This window comes from Ostrea edulis, chromosome 8, assembly GCF_947568905.1.
Source record: "Ostrea edulis chromosome 8, xbOstEdul1.1, whole genome shotgun sequence".
NCBI lineage: Eukaryota > Metazoa > Mollusca > Bivalvia > Ostreida > Ostreidae > Ostrea > Ostrea edulis.
The window spans coordinates 46,913,330-46,933,960 of record NC_079171.1 but is presented as its reverse complement, the minus strand read 5'-3'; the positions used below and the strand labels follow the sequence as shown (position 1 = coordinate 46,933,960).

At 34.5% G+C, this 20,631-nt stretch overlaps 1 protein-coding gene and 1 long non-coding RNA gene across 2 annotated transcripts; both read right to left on the bottom strand.

Moving 5' to 3' along the window:
* Nucleotides 1-10,187: 10,187 nt before the first annotated feature.
* LOC130049129 (uncharacterized) lies at nucleotides 10,188-14,538 on the bottom strand. The gene is made up of 3 exons (XR_008797638.1): nucleotides 14,499-14,538; nucleotides 11,502-11,523; nucleotides 10,188-11,395 (listed from the first exon to the last, which is right to left on the bottom strand). It is a non-coding gene; the product is annotated as an uncharacterized LOC130049129 (long non-coding RNA).
* Nucleotides 14,539-14,804: 266 nt separating this feature from the next.
* LOC130049110 (scavenger receptor class F member 1-like) lies at nucleotides 14,805-19,723 on the bottom strand. The gene is made up of 5 exons (XM_056146317.1): nucleotides 19,596-19,723; nucleotides 17,899-17,979; nucleotides 17,112-17,708; nucleotides 15,538-15,675; nucleotides 14,805-15,068 (listed from the first exon to the last, which is right to left on the bottom strand). Exons 3-5 carry the CDS (start codon nucleotides 17,680-17,682, stop codon nucleotides 14,938-14,940), a joined length of 840 nt encoding a protein of 279 aa, XP_056002292.1. The 5' UTR covers nucleotides 17,683-17,708; nucleotides 17,899-17,979; nucleotides 19,596-19,723; the 3' UTR covers nucleotides 14,805-14,937.
* Nucleotides 19,724-20,631: the final 908 nt, after the last annotated feature.

Below are 20,631 nucleotides of genomic sequence, written 5' to 3'. Positions count from 1 at the left end.
CATACGTCGTAATGGCTAAGTCATGCGAGTTTAGATACACTTTATACAGCCATTTAGAGTACAAATAAACTTTCTTCTGAGAAGAGGAATTCAGTGTATACATTCAACTTGGAAAACGAAATCATAATTTCGATTGGTAATTGAAAAAAATGTCATAAATTATACTTGAAATCAACTCATACTTCTGCTATTTCCCAATGTGATTTGTAATGACAGCTGTAACTTTAAACACACGATTTAGAGTAGCTGTGTTATTCTGCATGTATTTATGCATTTCATGCGCTTCCAAAGTACAACTCCTACAAGTAATTGTAAATTGATGTGATATGTATATACCATATATTTAAGCAGGGATTCTCATAATTGTATCTCTTTTATCATGAACATAGCTTACTCGGAACTATTTGTATTACAGTTAACAGAAACTATGAAAAGGGTATGGGGGATTGTATTTTGCCATGGTATGCTGTTTGAGGAACTGAGTTTGCATTATTATAACAGGTATGGTCGTTATAACGATCTAATTCGTCAGTACAACCTCGCATTATGTCAAATGCTGTCTGACGTGTTTCATACCGATTGTTAAGCCTTTCTTGGCACACGGATTTTAACTGCGGATAACTCCGTTTACCTGATCAGGATATAGGGCTCACGGCGGGTGTGACCGGTCAACAAGGGATGCTTACTCCTCCTAGGCACCTGATCCCACCTCTCGTGTGTCCAGGGGTCCGTGTTTGCCCAACTATCTATTTTGTATTGCTTATAGGTGTTATGAGATTGATCATTGTTCGCTATATTCACCTTGTAATTGATATGTTTGTATTCAACACTGTGTTTATTACACAATAACCACACAATTACATAGTTGGGTAATATGGTGTTGCCAGTTAAATACACAGTGTGATAATGCAACTTAAATTCCATTATCACCTCAAAGTAGCGTCTATGTATCTCAACTGATTCAATACGCAAGAGCTTGTTCTGCGAATGTTAAGGTTGGCGAACAAGTTGAAGTTACATGCGCTTCAACAGACTCGTTTAAAATCAGCATTTCGTAAATACATCGTCTTTATAACTATCTATTTTTCGAGTATAACACGTCTTTGGATCAAATGCTGTATGGTGTGTTACACACCAATTGTTAGATAATTCATGACACACTGATTTTTACTGAATATTATTCCGTTCATTTGATCGAGATATGGGACTCACTGTGAGTGTAACCGGTCAACAGGGGATATTTACATCTCGCAGACACCTGAGTCCACCTCTGATATGTTAAGGCATCCGTGTCTGTCCAACTTTTTATTTTCTATTGCTTATAGGAGTTATGATATTGATCTCTGTTCGTTATCCTCACCTTTCACACCTACCTTTCAAGATTACACCACACCAATTAATTCATTTTGATTTTGGAACGCTTCCACCAAAACATGTAAAATTCATATTAGTCTAAGAGTTTTACGTACTTAAAGTAGATCGTAGAATTTTTACATTTTCCTTGTTTTAAAGTCGTCTATCGACAAATTAAAAAAAATAATGAAACAAAAAAAGCCCATCGCCACTGCAAGGACTTTTGTTCATCAACAGGGACATTCTCCTCTTATTTTTATTTTTATTGTTTTCAAAATTAATGATCCATTTCACATATTTTCCTTTTCAGTAAGTTCATTTCCGTTCACAATCTTGATAAAAGTAAATTTGCCTTTCACCCAAAAATAAAAATAAAGATATGCTTTGTCGTGTCGTGAGGGTATTTTGTCTTTATGGTTATGAACTGTGGGACTAATCACCCTTGATCGCCTTATACAACTTTAAGATATGGTGTTGAATCAAGAGGATAATCTTCTTCCACATCAACTAAGCGCCACATTAACCTATTATGAAGTACTGACGCGCGATGACCATGCGGTAACGAACGGTTTGAGGGAACACACATTTTTAGAAGAGAATGGAATGTTTTGTTCTGAGAATGCAACGCTTTTGACTGAGAACGGAGTGTTGAATGGTTTGAACAGAACGGTTTGATGTAGGAAAGGGATGGTTCTTATCGAGAACGGAACTGTTCAGATAGTGTAGAGGTACGCTTCGGGTCTGTATGTTTTCTGATTGACATGACCTTTTCAAAATGACCTTCCGAGACCTTTTTCCAAAAGAGCAATAACTGCTGAAATATCGTTGAGATAAAGGGTGTTTTTCATATGTAAGGTATATGTTCTGAGTGACCCAGACCTTTCCAAAAAAATACTTGTTAGAAAGGACCTTTCTGATGAAAAGTTTAGAAGGTATCAGTTCGAACGGACATACACGACAATGACTATATGGTCTCCCAGAACAAGTGTCGTGGAGTGTAAACACATTTTAAAAGTCGTAATTCACACAAGGCCGTGTTTGATAATTGAATCCGATAACCCGTGATTGAGTAGTGAACTACTTTAAAAGTCCAATAGAAATGAAAAGTTAATAGAACTAATTGCAACAAAATGTATTTTAACGAAATAATGTGCCTTGATATATCATATTTAAACTTCAGAAAGGTTATATAAATACATGAATGTTAATTAAAATATGGTAATTTTCACATTCGAAAGTGTGACCATCCGGCAGTCCATACACGACCTCATTGAATTGGCACCTTGCGAAATCATTCACTTTGAAGTGTTGATATGATATTGAATCTATAAAATAAAAAAAATCCACATTAAATTATATAATATATGAAAGGATGTCCATTTATTTAAAAGTTCAACAACTGGTTTCTTTTCAAGATAAGAATCCTGACAATGTGGTATACGTAGAAATATTCAGCAAATAGAAAATAACTTGATAACTGAAAATAATGTCCGGCAGACACTAAAGGCAGCTTAAACAAATCTGATTTATCAAATTAGAGGACAACATAAGAGGGAAGGTCGTCCAGTGATCGAGATTGCAAGATACATGCATGTACTTGCCTTCCATGGTTAATGTAGGCAATCGGTCATGTATTGTTTACCAACACAAACATGACTGAAGCATGCACTTTCTCCAAGGCCGAGGTATTAATAAAGTTCATTTAATATTTGGTCTACCAAACGTCAACATTTTACATAATGTACAACTATCTTTCAAATACTGTTTGCATATAGCTATGAAACTTCACATTAAGAACTTCTGTCACAAAAGGATTATCCTTATCTTCTATAGGTAAAGCAGTCGAATACCAATGTTACATGCAAACTATCTGTTTGTAAAGAAACTTCAAATAAATGTAAATTATAATTGTATGGTTTTTGTTTTCTTTTTCTTTCCTATGTTTTCTATTTCCCTGTTGAGCATCACTGAAGAGACATAATTTGTTGAAATGCGCATCTGGTGGATCAAAATTGGTACCGTATAAGTTTTACATTATGATCCCTGGGTTGAGGCTTCTGTTGATGGACTGTTAGTCCCCGAGGGTCTCTACAGCCCAGTAGCTAAATACTTCGTTACTAGCTTGAAAATACGGATGTATATCTAATTGCTGTTATAAAATTTAGCAATTCATTTCAAAATTAAGGATTATCTCCCTCACGCATAACTCTTATCCTTAGACGAATTTGACTCCACTTTTTTGACACACTGTTTTTCCCTATAATAGCTCTAAAACTTCATTGTTATTTCGGATTTCAAACATTTCGGTTGAGCATCACTGAAGAGACATTATTTGTCGAAAAGCGCATCTGGTGCATCAAAATTGGTACCGTATAAGTTTTACATTAATGGTCATTTTCCCTAAAATGAATCATTTATGTCATGGACTTCGGTTTTTAAGACTCTAACATAGTCTTATTTAGGTTGGTTTTGAAAATATCAACAATGGATTATGAATGAAATTCCATAGCTTTCGACGATGTTCAGTTCAAACTTGACAATTTGACATTACAGTTATAAATTTCTATCCCGATTGTACTAAGTTTTTTAATGTGTCTTATATGATGTGTTGATTAGTCTAAAAATGGTGTAAAACAAATAATTCCAATCAATTTATAGATATGAATTTGACTTCATCTTTCCATCGATTTTTGGCAGTAAATTCTGTTTTAGCCTCAACCTAACAGCTCTTCCTTTAGCATTGTTCCTAAACTTGTACATTTTTAAAGATACATTAATATACCCAAACATAATAAAGATCAAAGAGTTTTAATTCAAACATATTTTGATTGGATTTTCAAATTTTCAATTAATTCTTCATCAATGAATGGTGTTTCAGTCTAAAAAAAAACAACAGTTTCCCCTTCAGTATTATTCATTTAAACTTCTAAAAATATGTTAAAGTATGCATTAATATTTCTAAATACCATACCAAATCAATTAGTTTCAATTTCCTATTTTCAATGTGTTTTTTTTTTTTATCAATAAATAGTGTTAAGCCAAAAGTAACAATCTTTCGTTCAATATTTTTTCCTAAGCTTGTTATACGTGTTATATGATAGATTAATATATCTAAATTTGATTGATCACTGTTCGTTATGTTTGCCTTTCATAGTGAAAAAGATGTGTTGAAATATGAATTTTAATTGGATTTTTGAGTTTTCAAATACTTTTCTTTAATAAATGGTGTTTTAGGCTCAAAATAGCAGCTTTCCTATCAATATCTTTTTTTCTACAGTTAGCATAAGTGTTAGAGGATGCATTAATAAATCCAAATACTGTAAGTTGGTTTAATTCCACGTTGTTAAAATTTCACGATTTGTTACAAGGGTACCAATCGCGATGGTTTTATTTTCACGCTATAGGATTATCTACTTTTTAAATTTCGCGCGCTCAGTCTCGGTGATATGTGTACTTTGTCACTGAGATGACCCGCAGTCTGCGACTAGTAGTATCAACTGCTGAGTAATATTCACAAGAAACTTACGTTTTGTGTGGTCATTTAATGATTTCATTTTCAAGGTAGCCTTTGGAGAGTTAACATGTCTATTTTAAACTGGGTGAAAAACGGAAAGCTTGCGATAAACCCCCCAAATTCTATGTATCAACATGTACAAAATACAATGCCATGAAAACACATTTAAATCATCTATTTTGAACAATTTAATAAATGAAGTAAGATCAATTATCTTCTCAATTATCCTTAGGTGCTAAGTAGGCGCCAATTAAAGCTGTCGGCGACAAGCGTCAAATAACTGTGGTAATAGCGGCAACGATGCCTGGTATATTGCTCCCTACCCAACTTTTGTATCGGGGTCTCACCGATAAATGTCACCCTCATACAACTTTCCTAAAGACTGGGACATATTTCACAGTGAACACCATTGGAGCAATGTAGAAATAATACATACACTGTAGATATATTGCGGAGATCACCGTCCCCCATTTTGAGCGCGTGCGAGACGAGTTGGATTTGCTTTTAAGGCAAATCTTTTGATGTTTATATAGCTCACGAAGACAAAGCCTTACTTACTATGCTGGAGGAAAAGGGAATTCAAGTGGTGGTCGTCCCCACTGCGTATACGAACAACCTGCAGCCTCTTGATATTCAGATTAACGGACGATTTAAAACGCGTTTAAATCCGAATTCCAGACTTGTTATGCAAATGAAATAAAAACTTCTCTAGAAAAAGGTGTCGACATTGAGGATGTTGAAATCGACTTGCGGTTGTCGAAATAAAACCGACCCACGCTAAATGACTTGTGAGAGCCATTGATATACTGGGTCAAGACAAGGAAGTCATAACAAGGGCTTTTGATAAGGCCCGTATATTATTCAATGCGACCTGCAGTGTAAAAGCAGTTAAGAGTATACAAGTACATGTATACTAAATTTTCATATTGTGTGTATGCATTCATATGTTAAATGATGTAACTATTCAATACTTTTCCCAAGCTGATCATAGTATCCCGTCCCCAAAAGTAAAAGTTATCTCTCTTTGTTTTTAATTATAGCCGCATTCAAATATTTTTACTTCATTATTCACTATGGGTTTAATTTCGCGAAGAAAAGATAAATCGTGAACATAGTGAAATTAAAACCATCGTGATTATTTCCCAATCTACAGTATATAAATAAAAAAGTCGAATTGAAATATATTTTGATTAGTTTCCAGTTTTCAATGATTTTTCATCAATAAATAGCGTTTTAACATCAAAATAACAGACATCTCCTCTATATATCTTTCTACACTTCCCACATGTGTTTACAAGTACATCACACTAACAGAAAATGAAAGAAAAAAAGAACACCTTTAGTTGCAATTATTTCTCATTTCAAGAACATTTCTCTATTTCTACTGGAGTAAAATTATATTTGAAGAGTAAATGAAGACAACCAAATACTTCTTAGCCTTTCAATATTTTCTTGATTTCTCCCCTAGCATGCATGCATTTCATAGTGATTTCAATAGAGGCTCGACAAAATTAAAATATTTTAGTATTTATTTCTTTTTCGCTTAGTCAGCTTATTCAGGTATTTAATTTCTATACACTGTGTACTTATGAGTATAAGGTCATTTAACAATGCACCCGGTCCGTCACGTAAAGACCTACCTCGAAACATAAATCACACGGACACCATCGGTATATTTGGAGCTATTTTTTGTGACATTGAGTAATTAAAAATTATATCACAGGGTATATAAAGTACAACACAAAACACAAATAAGAAGTAACAAGTAAGCATTGCACACAACATAATGATTCCGCATGCTTTAAAATCGATATTATTTCTTCAAACGTACATACTTTCGTATCCCTACCTTAAGACGTGAATTTAAAACGAAATGTAAGCCCCTTCATTCTAGTGCATCAGGAACTAGGAAGTTTATTTAGGTACGGCTGATAACACAAAGGTCATTTTATCAATCGAAAGAGATGTCTAGATAAAACATTACATTTGCAAGGGGAAATGTTATTAAGATCATTAGACACTGCTTGGTATGTGTAGGACGAAAATAATTCAATATATAAAGAAGGGCAGACATGAATGGTTTTTGGGGTAAATTAGTATTTACTATCCATATATTTGGGCGTTACTTTTTCTCCATCAAAATACGTGTACTTGATTGATTTCAATTGTTATATTTTGTTCTAACTTGCCCTGAACAGCTTTACATTACGGAGTATACACGTCAATGAGGCGTCGAGTTCAATATTTTTTTGAACTTTAGATGGGTTCCACATGTGTATAAGGACATGTTCTGTACACGTTGTGATATTTTACAAGTTATAACAAAGCTAATAAAATCATGTGCACATGTCATAGCATGTATAGTATACCAGATATATACTAAATATAAACATAAAATCAATCTGATTTTATCGCATAAAGCAGGGCAATACGATATCATCTGACGGGAATTCGAGTACATAACAGTATAAATATGGACGTTGTGCTGAACTATCAGGAAACAGATATAATGGCGAGATATAAAGGTACGGCAAGATATAATCCGGCGTGTTTTATAAATTGTAATTCGATTTACGTTGGCCAATATACTATATGTTGAGGATAATGATAAAGTATTTCCTTTTGTATTAGTGTAGATATTTGTCACGTGTCATACATGAATTCACAAAATGGCCGTCTTAGTATTTTCGATAACAATAATCTTAGATAAAAAACAGTTTTACTTACTCACCACCACATGCGATCTCATAAAACGTCCGGTATGAAACTCCTATGACTTAATTTTTGTGTGGAATACAAACACGAATGTCGTCTGCTTAACGACTTTTCACATCACGGAAAAGAAATGCGGACACATCAGGAAAAACATCATTCCACGGATGTCAAATACGAGTTAATGCAGTTACAAATAAAGGAGTAATGGGAATACAAACAAGTTTACTATCCTTAACATGTAAAACTAATACGGTACCAATTTTGATACACCAGATGCGTTTTTCGACAAACCATGTCTCTTCAGTGATGCTCAACCGAAATGTTTGAAATCCCAAATAACAATGAATTTTTAGAGCTATTATAGGGAAAAACAGCGTGCCAAAAAAGTGGAGTCAAATTCGTCTAAGGATAAGAGCTATATGTGAGGGAGATAATCCTTAATTTTGAACATCTGATTTATCAAATTTTACAGAAAACGAACAATTTTATAAGATTGAAAGAGATGTGAATTTTAGCGCTTATGGAGTGAAAAGTCGTAAGGTATAAAGACAATGAAATAATTGTAATGTAAATTACACTGACTAGAGTTGACAATACTAGATACATTTCCTTTTATAGAAACAAATCACCCGTACTCTCAGTAGAATATCCTGTTATTTCCCATATTAGCTCTTTATGTCACAATGTTAAAAAAACTAACTGGTCAACTTGTTCACAAGCGAAACACCCCCCCCCACTGTGGACCGGTTACACAGGGTGTTAGCCCTCTGTTGTGATCAGGTAAGTAAAGTAATTCGTATGCGTATAAATCAGCAGGCAATAAAAGCCCTGACAATTGGTATGGAATGCACCGGACAGCATTCTACCTAATAACACATGTTGTATTTGCAAATTAGATTGCTATAACGACCATAACATTTTCGAAATGTTGACTTTAAACGATAGTGTTGAAACATCAGCTTATTTGTCAGTAGTCTGTCTATATTTGGATCCGTGTTTGCCCTACTACTAAAAAAGTTGTTATTGGTGTTGTTTAACTTTGCTAAATAAAGACTCCAGAACCCCATTGTCGTTTACTTGATCAACGTATAGGACTCACGGCGGCTGTGACCGGTCAACAGGAGATGTTCTCTCCTCTCAGGCACCCAATCTTACCTCAGGTGTATCCAAGGGCCTATATTTACCTTGTATTATTTTGTGAGATTCATAAAAATAGTCATTGTTATCTTCCTTTTTGCATTGCTACATTTACGTTTTGATCGAAGTGAATAATGAATACCATGTCCTTTGGTTTCTGTTTTATCAATAGTCAAAGGGTAAATTATGTCTCAGCTTTTATAACATAATTTTGATATATCTACGGCACATACTGACACACATGTATATGCATGCAAATCTTTTTTTTTTTCTTTTAGATTATCTAAACAGAGTACTATAAGATATTTGCATGTCCCTATTTATTTTATCTGCACAGGTAAATCAGTGACGTGAAGTGAAACATAGCAGAATTCATTCTCTTACATAGTATGCCAAATCTATTATAGATAAAATAGAATAATAAGACGTATGAATAGAAAAATGTAATGGATAAATAGAGAAATATAGCGGACACTGAAAATTGCAATTAGTAATTATTTGAGAATTCTCGTCAGCTTTAAATCATTGCATCCTTGTATTTCATTCAGTTAACGCTATGGACTCCAGAAGTGTTGTTAATAATTTAAAGATTCAAAGTTATTTTATACCGCCTAGCTATAAGTACGATACTATTTTGAATAACATTGGTATTTCTATTCAATATTTCCAATGCGCCAGTGTATACAGTGTTGCTAGAAGAAACTGTAGTTGTTGTTCATCTGTTTTAATATGACGACCCATCACATGAAATAAAATTTTAGAAATCGCATGGTTTTCTGTGGGGCAGATGTCTGTACTTTTTATGTTATAATATGTGAACAGTCCGACTATATTTTTATACGACTTCTTTTATTTATGTAGCAATGTTGATATTGCTTTTAGCATTATTCCATTGTCATTCGCATATGATATTTTTATCTCTCAACTGATTAGATACTTAAGAGCTTGTTTTGTGTATGATCAATTTCTAATCAAGGTAGACTAACAACAAAGAAGTTGATGTTACAGAAGTTCCAACAGTCTTGTTTAAAGTAAGTTTTTCGCAAATGTTATAATCGTATAATGATCTAGTTTGTGAAATAAACATATCAATGGGTCAAATGTTGTCTGACGTGTTTCATACCGATTGTTAGGCCGTTCTTTGCGCATTAATCTTGACAGTGGATTACTTTATTTACCTAATCAAGATATAGGCCTCACAGCGGGCGTGACTGATCTACAGAGGATGCTTACTCCTCATTGGCACTCGATCTCATATATGGTATGTCCGGAGTACGTGTTTGCCCAACGTTGTATTTTGCATTCCTTGAAGTTAAGAGATTGATCCCTGTTCGCTATCTACACCTTTCATTGACTCTAGCGTAAAGTTTGACTGTGACATGTTGATGACTATCGGAACTATTTTACCAGCATAAGACGTTTCCAGTAAATGTAACACATGCTATGTAAAGCCAACAATATAGAAACCTTCATGTTTTAATCATAATCAAATCTTATTTTTTCCTGAAGTCAATCATTCACTATAGTTCATTCCGGCAGAATAGATAATAAGCAGCTTTCACATCCAAAGAAAAGGAAATTAGGGGTGTGTGTTCTGATTTTTTGAATTTTTAACATAAATGTAAATTTAAAAAGTGTTTATTACCCATATGTAAGTTTGTACATGAAGGTCAAAGTTATATAAATATTGATACCATTTAATCTTAATGTATATCATCAAATCGGTTGATAGAAGTTTGAATATTCTCAACTATTTCGAAAGAAACACAGAGAAAAAATATTAGGGAATATTTTATTTAAAATCGGAAACTCAAAGGAAAAAATTAATTTGAACATTCCTTTAAATATCCTTAATAATACTACAGCTTGTTTAAGAACACTTTAATTTTTTCAAAAAAAAAAAGTTATAATTATCTGAAATGTCATTTTTTACGGAATCAGTATTAAATGTATCCAGTTAAAATCGCAGCGGAACTTAAAATGATTCATATTAAAATCAGCAGATGCAGTTCGAAAGATTTCAAACTTATAAGTGCTACATCATGTATACCGAGGAAGTTCAGAGACAACATAACAAAAACGTACGTCACACAAGACTGTCTATGAAAAATACTAAACATGATTGGATGAAGTTTAAAAACACAAACAATTCTTCCCAAATTAAATGCAGAATGTGTACTTCAAGATTACATTAGCTTTACCCCAGATCATGGAACTTGGGGTACTCCTGGGCCCTATCAGAGCGAACTGGCAATCTGAAAGCGGACAATAGAGCCTTTGTCTATCAGATGTTTCCCACACGCATTAAAAAAAACAGCCGTCAATGCTTATAAAACAATTTGCATTGAAGAAGCTAAATTGATTCATAAAATGTTGTGGTAATATCTTAGTGGTATGCAAATGAAGCAAACATGAGTATTGTTATTGGATTTTGAGTTTCCGTAGAATGTATTCAAAGCCAAACATGTTTCTATAACATAATATTCACATGTGATGCAGTAGCACCTGTCATTGTCTTCGATGAGAGTGTTCAAATACTAATATACAGTTTTATTTTGATCTATAAGCATACACATCCAGGTCTCATTCTTTTAAACAGCGTTGGCATATTGGTGGAGGGCTTCGTATGTGTTCGGTCTGTCGAGGTCTCCGAGTTCTGCATAAGAGGATATGACCCTGGTATAAATGAAAATTCAAAATAAGTTCTGATATTTTGTCATGATATATATTACATCACATTGAACATAATTCTAATAAAGCAGTGAATGGATATAGTACATACTGGTTTTCGCTGTTTGGTATGTCTGGAAATGAAATAATTATGTTATCACATTTTACATTTATATCTGTACAATGCTTGGTTAATTGCTTTAATAGTAACGTAATTACGCATCGAACAAATGTACCCTGGATTAATAAGAACATACTAATATGGAGTGAAAACAAATTATAATAAAATAGAATCATCAGATCAAATTATATCAAATGAATGTAAGAATTGTTTTTGCATATAATTAAAAAACAAGAAAACGTCAATGACAGCAATGGATTCTAATGCACACGTTGATAAACAGTGATCATTGTAGATGTTATTATATCTCAGTATGAGAATTCTATATAACGCGGAATCTGATTGGTATAGTGTCAGGGATGATAAAACTTCATTTATCCCTCTCAAACATCATACCTCCCTATCATATTTCACCACTTGGACAGCCTCATGCATTTTCCATAAATCTTAAGGCCGGCAATTCGGTATAAAAGCAGCAAGGCGGTGAAAATTGTGGAAAATATGAATATTCTGGTTAAGATTAAGCTGTTGTACTGAAATTTTAAAATGGGTATGCTTGTTCCCCTCATAACTGCGCATATATTGGCCATATCTATTTGAGATATAAACTCTAATGAGATTTTAATTTTGCCTTAAAAAATTGAAGCAGGGCTAAATTTTTATTTCAAAGTAGAAATTGGCAGTTTGTGAGTGTGCTTATCTTTTGTTATTGTTTACACCGGGTTCGGACACACATATTGCACGAGCATTCTTGTCTACTTCTAGATAAGAGGGATTGCACCAAAGGAAGCATGCAATCAAATCACTGTATGACGTGGGAAAAAAATACTTACTCACATATCATTGGTAAATCCAGATTTTAATAATATATAATCACATTCCTTCAAAAAATTGGTTAATTTTATAAAAATAACTCATAATTCAATCTGATAACTGTTTTACAGGGTTTGCGGTAGCTTTTTCTCTCGACTAATGTCAAGTATGATGTTTATTTGGTTAAGGAACAATCTCCTAGTTCAGTTGTGTAACTCCCATATTATCTCACCAATAATAACAAGTGTTCAATTGATCAACCATCACATTAAACTTACTCTCAATCTGGACTCTTATGTGTGAACATTACAATGTCAGAAAAGGCAATCACAGATAGGTCTCCAAATGTCATAACGGACAAAGTGTTTCTTAATAATCCTTCAATGCACATGTCCTCCATTGCACAGATACAACACCCCCCACCCCCAATTCTTCTCAAAATTGAAAGGTACTAACATGAAAATCATAAGTAATAGTATATCATATATACCGATATTTGTGTATATTATCTAAAAAATACATGTTTTAAAAGACATGGATAAAACAATGATGAATTCATTTTGTAGTTCCTAGGGTGAAGTGTTGTCAAAGTATAAACATACCCTTCCAGTGCCTCACATATGGAGCAGAGTGGTAGAAAAATCGGGAAAACTTAAGTTCATTTTGATACATGCATGTCAGTCTCCCTGTTCAAAATATCGTCTGCTACAGAGCACGTGTAGAGATGAACATCAGACTACTGCTTCTAATGATAACACTGCTAAGTCCTTCCCTCTTGCCATATATGCTTAATTACCGTAGGGGCGTAACTTTATTTAGGTTATTCTCGGTATTTAACGGCAATGTAGACGAAGTGTATTGTGACGTCACAATAAGTCACAATAAGTCAAGAGTCATTCTACTTTCATAGTTCGCAAGACACAAAATATGAGGGTATCTAATACACAGTTGAATCACCTGGTTTTGGTCGATACACAAAACAAGCAAGTAAATCAGCATTCAGGGAGATTGGAAATACAAAACCTGGTTATCGCTGTACATGCATTTCGTTTTTTGTACCTTCCAATACGTTGATGGCGCGGTATTACCGCTAGGGAGATCTCAGCTACATAAAATGTATAGATGAGCGGACTCCAATTTTAAATGCATTTTTGTAGTCTTCTTTTGTTTCGGTATAATGAACAATTTATTGCATGAATGTTCGGGATATATGAAAATTTAAGCTAAGTACTTCGTTACTAGCTTGGAAATACGGATGTATATTTAATTGCTGGGATAAAATTTAGAAATTCATTTGAAAATTAAGGAAGATATCTCCCTCATGCATAGCTCTGATCCTTGGACGAATTTGGCTACAGTTTGTGGCACTTAGTTTTCCTTTTAGCTCTTACGAGTTTTTTGTCATTTTGAATTTCCAACATTTCGGTTGAGCATCACCGAAGAGACATTATTTGTCGAAATACGCATCGGGTGCATTAGAATTGGTACTGTATAAGTTTTACATTATGACCCCTGGGTCGAGGCCTCTGCTGGTGGGCTGTCCGTCCCCGGGGGTCTATACAGCCTAGTACTTAAGTACTTCGTTACTAGCTTGAAAAATACGGATGTATATTTAATTTCTGGGATAAAATTAAGAAATTCATATTAAAATTAAAGATATATCTCCCTCATACATAGGCTGATCCTTGGACGAATTTGACTCCATTTGTTTGGCACTTTAGTTTTCCTTGTAGCTCTTACAAGCTTAAATTTTATTTCGAATTTCCATAGTTTCGGTTCGAGCATCACTAAACAGACATTCTTTGTCGAAATGCGCATCTGTTGCATCAAAATTGGTACCGTGTACGTTTTGGGTCAAATGCTGCCTGGCGTTTTTCCGACCAATTGTCAGGCCATTCTTTACAATCCGACTTTGACTACTGACTATTTCATTTACGTTATCAAGAGGGTTTACGGTGAGTGTCACCGGTGAACTGAACATGGTTATTCCTCATAATTACATGTACCTGATCCCACCTCTAGTGTTTAAGGGTCTGTGTGTGCTCTACCCTTGATTTCAAATTCAATATAGGGATTATATGATTGATCAATGTTAGGTATATTCACATTTCCATAGCGATACTAGCTATTCAATGCGGTGACACACTCATCATTCTATATCCAATATTAAGTTACCTGAAAGTCCGTGCACTGTAGTGTGGCTATTAGATTTTTCTTTTAATCTGAAACAAGAAGAAAAATAGACTGTGGTTTACCTGCATAATGGGGAAATAAGTGAACATACCTGCTATCAACAATTACACTAAACATGATAGTCACCTTCTTTTTACATTATGGGCTGAAATAAAAAAAAAATATATCAATTAATAAAACATTAACTCTATCAAATCCAAGTACATGAAATATACGGGGAATATAAGCAACAGATGAATTTAGGGAAGATATGTGATCCAACAGTTGGGTTCTAAGATTAATTTATGATTTTAGACAATTTATGACAAAAAAATGTATTCCCTTCATTCTTTTGGTATATAATTTCCAACTTTTAAACAAGGGCTTTAAGATATGAGAATTAAGAACTTATCAGAAGTAGTTACTCTTGTTGATAATCGGTTTACTTACACTGGTTTCTCCTCCACAACAGGAAGTTTACGACACTTCCTGTGAGAACAATGACAACAGACATTACAATACTGACGATGACCATGCTGTTGTCACATTCAGTGGTAAAGGGTTGCACATTTTCTGTAATGAATATCAACAGCTATAATCACACACAAGTGGTTAATAAGTTTCGGTATATATATATATATATATATATATATATATATATATATATATATATATCAGCTTACAAAACAAACTACATATAGTTAACGTTCATATAAGAAATTTACTGCTTTAAAAATGATATCTTTAATCATGTGACATAAGACTAATTCTTTGCTTCTAAAATTAACAAAATGCCCATGCATGGGATACTAAAAATCTTGCTATTATTGATGATCTTTCATACAATATCATATAATCATCATGTACTCTATATTTTTTTGTTATTGTATATTGAATTAACATTTTTTCATATATTATATGTACCATGTATGGTTTACTAGATCTAAAAATCAAATAGTGCGATATGTGTACTGAAATGTAGTAATTCCTTTGTACTGAGGTGATAGATCATACCAAGGGGCTACATAATTATGTCTCCTACCTTGGGTACACTTGTCATTACTTAATGCACCAGTACATCCACCCACGCACGTCCCGTTGTTTGAAAAGCAGATTCCATTTACACAATGTGAGCTACATCGTTGATCACATGACTGACCATAATGATCTGAGCTGCACTCTGGAATGACAACAAATCCTTTTCATTAACTTTCCATGCAACCCTGCACTTATTCATATTGATTTGCTTTACGTCCCTTCATAATAATAGGGTGTATATTGATAAGTTTAAAAAGTGTGTAACAAATCTTAACAAAGAAAACATGAAATCAAATTTAAAAAATATTGGATAGTAGATATTTCTCTGATTAAATGAAGCTATTGTTTTTGTGATTACTACACATATTACAAAAGGATAGGTAATGACCTAGAAACAAACTACAGAATAACCTATTTTTACCATCACATTTGTCCCCTTTCCATCCAGTTTTGCTTCGCCCCGAAAACGGAAGGTCGGGGTTCGAATTCTAGCAGCGACAGACCTAAGGCGTTAAAACAGGTAGTGACATTTCCATCGTCAAATGATCGGCACGCTAAAGAACTGTTACTGTTCAATGGACGTAAGCGCCGAGCATAGGCCTAAATTTCAAGCCCTTCACCGTCCTTGGTGACATCCCCATATGATCGAACAATTTCTCATGCGGGACGTTAAACAAGATACAATATATTTTCTTTTAGTGGATATAGTAGAATAATTGAATCCATCATTTACATTACATGAAATAAATATACGTTTAAAAAACGCGACAGGTGATTCCCGTTAAATTCATATCCCAGAGGCCCGTGATTATCAGGTCTGAATGTCAAGCGTTTGGCGAAGGGAAAATCACTTCCTGTTTACATCTTAGGTTTGAGATGTTTTTGTCGTGTGTGGTGCTTGAACTTAGGAGGTCACGGTTATGTATGGAACGACCTACCACTGAGCTAGTATTGTGACTGGTCATCTGTGTGGAAGGTTGGGGAATATCTTTCTAAGACGAGGTTCACTTGAGGAGTCTGACTTTAAGCCATACCGCCGGGATGAAATACATGTATTTCTCAGGAACTAAATTTTAACGAGTGGTTCTCACGTCAGAACTTGACACCCAGAGGGAAAGTATTCACTCTATAAAAGGTTTGATGCCGTACCATTTCGTCTCTTGCGGTGACCAATCTTAAAATGCACTATAAACCGTGTATTGATAAACATAACGTTTTACATTTAACTGCTTTGACATTATCAAACAGTTAATGTTTCATCATTTCTAGTTTTGAATAAAAATACAGAGTCAAACAATTAAAGTGACCTTTATCTTCATAAAAGATTTGGCTTTCTTATGATTCATTTATCCACCACAATGAGTTTTGTCTGTGCATAAATATAAAGTTTCAATGTAGGTTTTCGTCAATATATAATTCTACAATATTTAGTTTGTTCCTATTATACAAATCGCGACCAGGAGATTATCCGATAATTAGTAACAATTATCCTGATCAACGTACTATTATTGCACTATTTCTATATTTCCAATAATATAGACAACTTGATATCAATTACTTTAGTAAATTTTTACTTACTGTCACATTGGTCCCCGGTCCAGTTTGGTTTACATCCTCCGTGACATTTTCCCGTCTGTTGATCACACGTTCCCTCAGCACAGTTTACGCTACAGTTGTCTCGGCAAGACGAACCAAAATAACCGCTGCTACATCCAGTGCATGTAACGTTATATCTGTCACAACGTCTGGGACTACAGTAAGGACTACACTCGTACTCACATGTATACCCATAATAAAAATCAGCGCATCCGTTCGTACATACTCCATTGTTTTGATCACAAGTGTTCCCCGAGCATTTTTCGTTACAGTGATGTTCACATTTATTTCCGTATCGTCCTAGTGTGCAGCCATTGCTACAATATCCATTGTTTTGATAACACACACCTCCGTTACAGTATTGTGAGCATGGTGTATTACATGATTGTCCCCAATAGTTATTATTACTACAGCCGTTACAGTAACCACTGATCCTATCACAACTTCCACCTTGACAGTTTTGTGGACAGGTTGATGTACACGTGTTTCCCCAGTATCCGTTAATACAGCCTTGGGTACAGTATCCAATAGTGGGATTACACAATCCACTCATACAGTTTGCACCACAAGGTACCGACGCTGTTGATCATAAAATGATTGATTGTGTTTAGAAAATATCAATGTATTCCTGGAGAAAAAACGAATGCCATGGAAATATGTTGGAAGTAAACAACATCTATATTGGGGATATATTAAGTTTCTCACCGAAAGGAAGGTTTATACTAATATTTCAAAACCAGATACATCAATGTTATTCAATTATTCTTACTGCAGATACCGCTTATGATGTCACATGTTTGACATCCACTGCAATCTCGACATCCATCACCATACTTTCCAATCTCGCATCCTTAAAAATAAACCATTAAGATTGATTATTTGAAGTGTTTCCTAGCAATTTTTCAAGATTTTTTTTTTTATAATTCATATATATGCGATATATTTTTCCATATTTACATTTGCCAATGTTTTTCCTTATATGACAATACTAATATAATTGACATTCAATGTCGTAAATTTCCGTGGGGATACGGGTTAGAATATGCCATCAGTACCCCCTTGCTTGTCGTAAGAGGCGACAAAATGGAACGGTCATTCGGATGAGACCGCAAATACTGAGTTCCCGTGTCACAGTAGGTGTGGTACTATAAAGATCCTTCCATGCTCAATAGCCATAAGTGCGGAGCATAGGCTTAAATTTCACAGCCCTTCACCTCCATGTGAGTGAAATATTATCGAGAGGGACGTTAAACAATATTCTATCAATCAATTTCGTAAGGTGAATATAACGAACAGTGATATATCTCATAACTCCTATAATGTAAAAATTATTCGGTACCAATTTTAATGCACCAGATGCGCATTTCGACAAATAATGTCTCCTCAGTGATGCTCAACCGAAATGTTTGAAATCCGAAATAACAATGAAGTTTTAGAGCTATTATAGGGAAAAACAGTGTGCCAAAAAAATGGAGTCAAATTAGTTATAAGCAATACAAAATAGATAGTTGGGCAAATACGGACCACTAGATATACCAGAGGTGGGATCAGGTGCCTAGGAGTAGTAAGCATCTCCTGTCAACTGATCACACCCGCCGTTGGCCCTATATCTTGATCAGGTAAACGAAGTTATTCGTAGTCAAAACCAGTGTGTCAAGAACGGCCTAACAATCGTTATGAAACAAGTCAGACAACATTTGACCCATTGATAGGTTGTACTGGCAAACTAGATCGTTATAACGATCATTGCAGTTGCGAAATGCTGAGTTTAAAGGAGACTGTTCAAACCCCCACACAATCAACTTGTTTGTCAGTAGCCTGCCTGGATTTGAAAGTTGATCATACACAGAACAAGCTTTGGCGTATCGAATCAGTGAGCTATATAAACACTATATGCAGATGATAAGGGAATATTGCTATATAGATATGGGAAGTTGACGATGAAGAAGCTGAAATCATCCCGCTTATCATAAAGCTGAGTTGTTAGTATAACATGAAGTCAGTCACGTGAATGGTCTTCCTTGCGTATCAATACGAGTCAGGTAATTTCACCTGGCCTATGCAATACAGCTGGGGAATTGAAGGCTCTACCCTTCTTTTTGTCACAAATTTGAAAAATAGAAATAGTATGAGTAAAATTTCAGATTAGCACCCAAAACGGTTAAGTATTTTGGCTAATACTTGACTTTCACACACACACCACCTCCCGTGGAAATCATGGAACCGCCATCATAAAAGAAACAAACGCATGGGTATGTTTATACAGAGTTTATTTTTTTAAACAAACGATACGTTCATCAATTAATAAAACAGAAACATTAAACATACCGTTCAGTATAATTTTAAACAGTTTTATATACCGTTTGCAATTATGCCTTAACTGCAACTTCTGCAATATGGCGAATTCATAAGATGACTTTGATATTGGAAGCGATTAAATGGAGGCAGAGTTATCGGCCTATTTACTTTTTGATGATGATAACCAGTTGTTTCCGGACTACTGCAATCACGGCTATGACTCGGCATGAGCGAGGCGGGTTTCGAGGCTCGAAAAAATATGTTCATGTCAGGGTACCCCTGCGAGTTTTCATTAAAATCCTACAAAATAAATCTTTCATGTTAGCAAAAACTCTGGTCGTTCGTTTTTAAATTCTGTTACACACACTGAAGGTAAATAAAAGACGCAACCTATCTGCACTTTGTCAGAATATGTCCTACTGTCTGGAATCGTCTCCTGCATGGCTACAACCGCGAGTCTTAACGATGAACATGCCGGTTTTTTTCTCCCAAAACTTGCAAAACCCGAGAAAGATCTTAACGTTAACTTGATCCATCTATCTTCAGTCAATTTTTTCAGATCCTTTGAATTTCTGTAGAAATGTGTGGCACACACACAAACACTGATTTGGAATTCTTGTTTTTACACCCCATGGTTGAAAAAAATAAAGTATGCGGAATAAAGCCAAGAATCTTAGTACCAATAGAACGAATATTCTATTTTATTGAACGCCAATGACTTTAAGTTTATAAAATATCAATATCAAACGTAGCGGCATCTTGTCACAAGAATTTGGAGTAAACCATGAAACTCGTATTTCATTTACAATAAAATGCGTGGTCCGCAAAAAACCAAGGTAATAGTTGTTGCTACCAATGAAAACTACCTGTGAAATTTGAATTTTTGTCAGGTACAGATCAACACATAAAATGTGATATTGATTTATTTTTTTTCAATTGTATCAAATGTCACCATCAATGTTTAAGTAGGCACCTTAAGGAAAAATACATTCCACACTAGGTTAACTCGATACCTAATGAAGCTGATCAAGTCAGCACCAGTTTAGTTAATTTGGCACGGTTTTGATGAGAGTGTTATTTTTGTCTCCCCTCGTTTAGGGGTAGACATAATGTTTTTATGCTTATCGGATAGATTTGCAACTTTGTACAATGCTTCATTGCAATTTGTAGATGTGCATTTACCAAAAGGTGGGACAGGAGGATC

What these genes read in the sequence shown, in the direction of transcription:
- LOC130049110 (XM_056146317.1), bottom strand. Translation starts at nt 17,682, where the DNA reads ATGAGTGGATTGTGTAATCCCACTATTGGATACTGTACCCAAGGCTGT. An exon ending in GACCGGGGACCAATGTGACA is followed by an intron (nt 15,676 to 17,111) that starts GTAAGTAAAAAT and finishes TTGTCATTCCAG; the next exon opens with AGTGCAGCTCAGATCATTAT. An exon ending in TAATGACAAGTGTACCCAAG is followed by an intron (nt 15,069 to 15,537) that starts GTAGGAGACATA and finishes TATTCATTACAG; the next exon opens with AAAATGTGCAACCCTTTACC.